At 48.7% G+C, this 5,494-nt stretch overlaps 1 protein-coding gene across 1 annotated transcript; it reads right to left on the bottom strand.

The window, feature by feature from the left end:
- Nucleotides 1-1,333: 1,333 nt before the first annotated feature.
- mtfmt (mitochondrial methionyl-tRNA formyltransferase) lies at nt 1,334-5,037 on the bottom strand. The gene is made up of 9 exons (XM_068710684.1): nt 4,723-5,037; nt 4,301-4,498; nt 3,935-4,057; nt 3,602-3,704; nt 3,430-3,505; nt 3,256-3,347; nt 3,101-3,179; nt 2,768-2,841; nt 1,334-2,035 (listed from the first exon to the last, which is right to left on the bottom strand). Exons 1-9 carry the CDS (start codon nt 4,899-4,901, stop codon nt 1,841-1,843), a joined length of 1,119 nt encoding a protein of 372 aa, XP_068566785.1. The 5' UTR covers nt 4,902-5,037; the 3' UTR covers nt 1,334-1,840.
- Between the last annotated feature and the right edge of the window lie 457 nt (nt 5,038-5,494).

Below are 5,494 nucleotides of genomic sequence, written 5' to 3'. Positions count from 1 at the left end.
AGCTTTACCTCCACAGCGATCTTTAGTGTTTAGCGTGCTGGTGAAAGTGCACGTGACAGTTTCCTGGGTTAAAGTGTGACGTGGTACAGTCCACAGTGAGGATCCACATGTCTCCTCATGTCTCCTCTCCTCTCTCCTCATGTCTCTTCTCATGTCTCCTCTCCTCTCTCCTCTCGTCCCCTCACGTCCCCTCTCGTCTCCTCATAGCTCTTGATGTGGTCTATGTTTCATTTGTCAGAAGATAAGATCAGCCTTTGTTGTTCTCCAGAGGGTGTTTCAGTAAAACAGAAACAAGTACATGTACACAGAGAGTTCCAAATACATTAAAGTGTATACAGTAGTCAATAAGAATAGAATAAAAATAGAAAACTATAAATGAGCAGTGAGACTCAAAATGACAACGTCAGCAATAATCAATCAGTAGTGCAATAAGTCACGTTAAAGACGCACCAGCTGAATATGAAATTGAACGCCTTCAGAGCAACAACACAACTTCAATGTACGTTGAGAGTTCTGGGAGAGGACGTGGACATGGTGGAGGAGGACATGGTCCTGTTCTGGGAGAGGACGTGGACATGGTGGAGGAGGACATGGTTCTGTTCTGGGAGAGGATGTGGACATGGTGGAGGAGGACATGGTTCTGTTCTGGGAGAGGACGTGGACATGGTGGAGGAGGACATGGTTCTGTTCTGGGAGAGGACGTGGACATGGTGGAGGAGGACATGGTTCTGTTCTGGGAGAGGACGTGGACATGGTGGAGGAGGACATGGTCCTGTTCTGGGAGAGGACGTGGACATGGTGGAGGAGGACATGGTCCTGTTCTGGGAGAGGACGTGGACATGGTGGAGGAGGACATGGTTCTGTTCTGGGAGAGGACGTGGACATGGTGGAGGAGGACATGGTTCTGTTCTGGGAGAGGACGTGGACATGGTGGAGGAGGACATGGTCCTGTTCTGGGAGAGGACGTGGACATGGTGGAGGAGGACAAGGTCCTGGGTGTCTCCATTGACAACAGACTGAACTGAAGACCAACATCAACGCTGTGGACAAGAAGGGGACGAGTCGACTCTTTTTCTTGAGGAAACTCGGATCCTTCAGCGTGAGCAGCAAGATGTTGGAGATGTTCTACCAGTCTGTTAGAGTCAGCACTGTACTTCACCACAGTCTGCTTTCATTTGTTACTGTTACTTTAATTGCTTATGTATATTTGTTGCTGCTGTGATGAACAAGTGTCCCCTTGCGTGATGAATAAAGTATCCATCTACAGCAAGATACAAACGGGAGCCAAGCACCATGAAGGTACTGATGCATGCTGGGTAAAGCATTCAAACAATGAATCATAAAGCCTCATTTATTTGTCTTTGTATCTGATAGGTCTGCATTGGACACAGAGGTCTGTGTTGTTAACAGATCAGTCTCTGCAGTTCATTCAGAGCAAGTGACTCAACATACGCCACCTTTACCTATAGTCCGTGTTTAAAACGATATTTAGAACATTGTGATACATACTAACAACTCAACTGATGGCAGTATTACACCAACTGAAGATAAACATTTTCGATGTCACAGGATAAAACTTGCGTCTGTCATTATTAAAGGAGAAATGAACAGCTGATCATTTATCATCTATAAACACATTGACTTCCTGACTGTCACTCATTTGCATCCCAAATGTGTTTTTGGTAATCCATGATGTCAGAGTGAATAACTGCCCATGTTTAAATAGAAATGATGAGTTCATGGTCGTCCCTTCATCTGTCACATGTGTGAACTGTACAAGTCTTAAAACAGACGTGAACTACAATCAGTGACACGGTGTCTCGTCCGTTCCTCCGCTGCATCACGACGTCTCTCTGGTCTCTCTGGTCTCTCTGGTCTCACGCGCTCCAGGTCCCGGTCTCCGGCTGACGAACAGTCCTTCGGCGGTCTGATGCGGGGCTGTCTTCTGCAGGGCCTGGTGCAGGTAGCCGTTGTAGAAGTCAGCCGCAGTCAGCCTCTTTTTCAGGAGCACTGCCTTGAATCCCACCCAGCCGTCCTGAAACACGGAGCACAGATCAACTCGAGGGTTCTCACTGGATCCCTGCAGACCCTGATGCTCCTTTGATACATTCAGAATCACTTCCATCACTAAGAGTCATTTCACATCACTAGTCTGTTAGGAACACGTTCTCTTCTTCGTTTAAATGTATTCTTATACTCGAGTATAACAAACGAGTACGATTACGTGACAACAGTCAGTGTGCTGCTGAACCGAGGACACGCTCAGTAATGCTCGTGTTTGTAGCGCCTTTGAAGCTCAGTCTCTGTGATGCTACGTGACCTTGTGACCTTGTGCACATCGCCACAGGAGACGGTCTCAGAAGCCAGCGCTATCGTCCGACGAGGACCCGGCTGCTGTCTCGTAGACCGGCCGCTTGTGAAACGATCTGCTCGGGCACGAAGTCGCTCAACTCCAACCTCAGTGTCACTTCTCCAGTTACTAATCTAATCTGTATTAATCTAATCTGTAAACAGTCGCTCAAGAAAGATGTGTACACGGCAAAATGAAGGCTTGGCTGTGGAACAAATAAGGGAGGACAGTGCTGCACACTTCTAGTGAGACGTTTTCCTTCATGTGGCGCTGGCAGGAAAACGTGAGACACTCCTGCTTCAGTAAAAGCCTTTACTGTCATTATCTGAGTAGACGTCAGCGCAGGTCACCACGTCTGTACTGTAACGTCACGCATCACGCGGCGTTGTGGGGCGGATTGTGTGGAGGGGAACAGACCTTACAGCAGACAGCCAGAGTGTTGGACTCCTTCTGATAGCTCAGTGAACCGGGCACCGGGTTCCTCTTGGGATCTGGAAACACGAGTGATGTGGGACAGCTCAGCGCCTTAGCTCATTATCAAAGATTGAGGAGTTGTGTGTTCAGATTGTAAAGCCTTCAGGGGCACATTAGTAATATTGGGCTGTGCAAATAAGACAGGATGGAGTTGAATATGTGGTTATGGAACATTATGCTGCTCATCCAACGTGGTCTGAGGCGTTGGACTGAAATCGGCTATATTCAGTGGATGTTTACCGTAAAGACATTCACGGTGCAATAAATCAAACTTACCTAATAATGAAATGTGACATTTTCCTACAAAGTCCAGCAGTTTGATCGTCCTGCTCATCCACGTGGTCCTCAGGGGTATCTGTAGGCAGAGAGAAGGATCATCACAGTGATATCCAGCAGGGTCTCCCGTGGCTGAACTGAACAGTCCTCATTACCCGGGATCCGATGGCCCGGTACAGACGATCGATCTGCTCACACGTCTGCTCCTCCCACACCACCCAGCTCATGGGTGTAGAGATTTTGGGGGCTATTGAATGAAATGAAGTCGTGAGATGGAAGAACAACTCTTGTTTAATGATGACGTGTCTGTGTAGGTCACACTCACTTACCAAATGTCGCACCCGTCTGTCTCTGCTCCCTTTTATGAGCCAGTCTCTCAGACAGTGTCATGAACGTATCGATGAGCTGCAAACAAGAACACATGAAACAAACAAAAGTGAACCACGTCAGCATCCTGTCACGGCAGAGGAGTAGTTAACCGGGCGCATTCCAACAACTCACCAGATGTGCTCCCTTAGTGGCGAGGGCAGCTCCCAGCTCATCAGCGGTACAGTTCTCAGGGACCTGATGGAGCTCCTGGTTCAGAACGGGGCCCACATCAAACCTGGGGTGGGAAGACATTAGCGCCTTTAACACAGAGACTACACAATACTGTCACGAAAAAAGATCTGCCAATGTGGCGCAATGTCTTCCCAGTGTGTGATTCCAGCACGCCGTGAAATCACACGGTAATCCTATCTGTTCATAAGGAACGAGTCAGAATACCGTGCAGAGGACTACTCCTCGTCTGATTGGTTGTTTGTAGTGAGGACAACAAACAGGAAGAACAGAGACCTGTGAGGGCGGATCTGGATGATGGTGACCCCCGTCACGCTGTCACCATGCATGATGGTGTGGAAGATGGGTGCTGGACCTCTCCACCTAGGCAGCAGGCTGGGGTGAACGTTCAAAATCCCACTGCAATGAAAGAGTACACACACACACACACACACACACACACACACACACACACACACACACACACACACACAGAGAGTTTGTATACAGCTCATGATTCCATGCTTTCTGTGTAGACTAGATCATGCATATTGTTAAGCTCTGGTCGGATTCATTCCATCACACCATGCAGAGATTCAGGTCTAGTGGTCCTGAGGACGGTCCATCACATTTAGGGGACAACAGGACTGAAGGAATGCTCACTATGGGAACTTGTTGATCAGACTCTCGTGGAGTAAACAGCCAAAAGAGACCACCACCCCAACGTCAAAGCGTCCATCCACATCGTGGGGGGGCCAGCTGTGGACCGCCAGCTGGTTCTGTTGAGCAAACCTCTTCACCGGGACGTCCCCGGACAGAGTGACGACTTCAAGGGACTCCACCAGCCCGTCAGCAGAGCTCCTACAGACGGAACACGAGGTCAGTCATCATGTCTCACCTCCCTTCTTCCAGGACGATGAAGCCCAATAAGATGCCCAACACATCACTGTATGTTCAGCCTTCTGGGACCGGACTGAACTAGACCGGAGCCTTCTAACCCCCTTTATTCTATGGTTGAACGTGACTGTTGTATCGCATCGGTACCACTGCAGGTGTGTCGTAAACGTCTCGTGGAGAGCACGCACCTGCTGGATGTGAGGAGTTTGAGAGATTCCACGGCGAACTGATCGGAGCCGAAGAACAGGAGCCTCCACGGGGGTCTGGATGACGACCCGAGCCGGCGGAGCGCCGCCTGCGGACAGCGGCGCCGCAGGTGCTGGAGGACTCGGAGAGAAGCTCCCGCGGTCCTGCCGGTGGTCCACATCGTGACACGACTGTGGCTTCAGCTCACAACACCGGGTCCGGGTCAGTGGAGGCATCGGGAAGGCTTCTGTGACTGTAAACGATTTGCCCTAAATGTATCGACACAGGACGCCGCCATGTTTTTCATTGCACTTCCGTTCCCGTCTTCTTCTTCTACTACTACTTCTGCCGCTTCTTCTTCCTCGCTTGGTTTAAATGGCGGATCGCAAACAGCTTGAAGGTTCTTACCGCCCACTACTGTACAGGAGGGTACCGTTATATTATTAAAGAGAAAACGAAAAGAGAACAAGACGTGTATAAAACATGTATATTATCGTATTACACTACTAGGAATAATCGAGCTATAGTTAAATGATCATTTGAAACAATGAAAAACAGATCATTTTAAAATGAAACTGCTCAAACTAAAAGCTGAAATTGAAAACAAAATGGATATAAGAGAAGGGAAACATTGAATTCAACACATGTATTCTACAGCAGCCCGACACAGAGCTGTAAGATCAGTGCAGCATTCTGCAGCCTGTCCTTGGACCTTCACATCGGAAAAAAAGGAAAAATCCCTGCTCCGAATAAAAACCCCGTTAACAGGGAACA

Source organism: Cebidichthys violaceus, unplaced genomic scaffold, assembly GCF_023349555.1.
Source record: "Cebidichthys violaceus isolate CVI_PGR_0920_01 unplaced genomic scaffold, fCebVio1.0.p SCAF_16, whole genome shotgun sequence".
Taxonomy (NCBI): Eukaryota; Metazoa; Chordata; class Actinopteri; order Perciformes; family Stichaeidae; genus Cebidichthys; species Cebidichthys violaceus.
The sequence above is the reverse complement of the archived record's forward strand: the minus strand, read 5'-3'. Positions and strand labels throughout refer to the sequence as shown.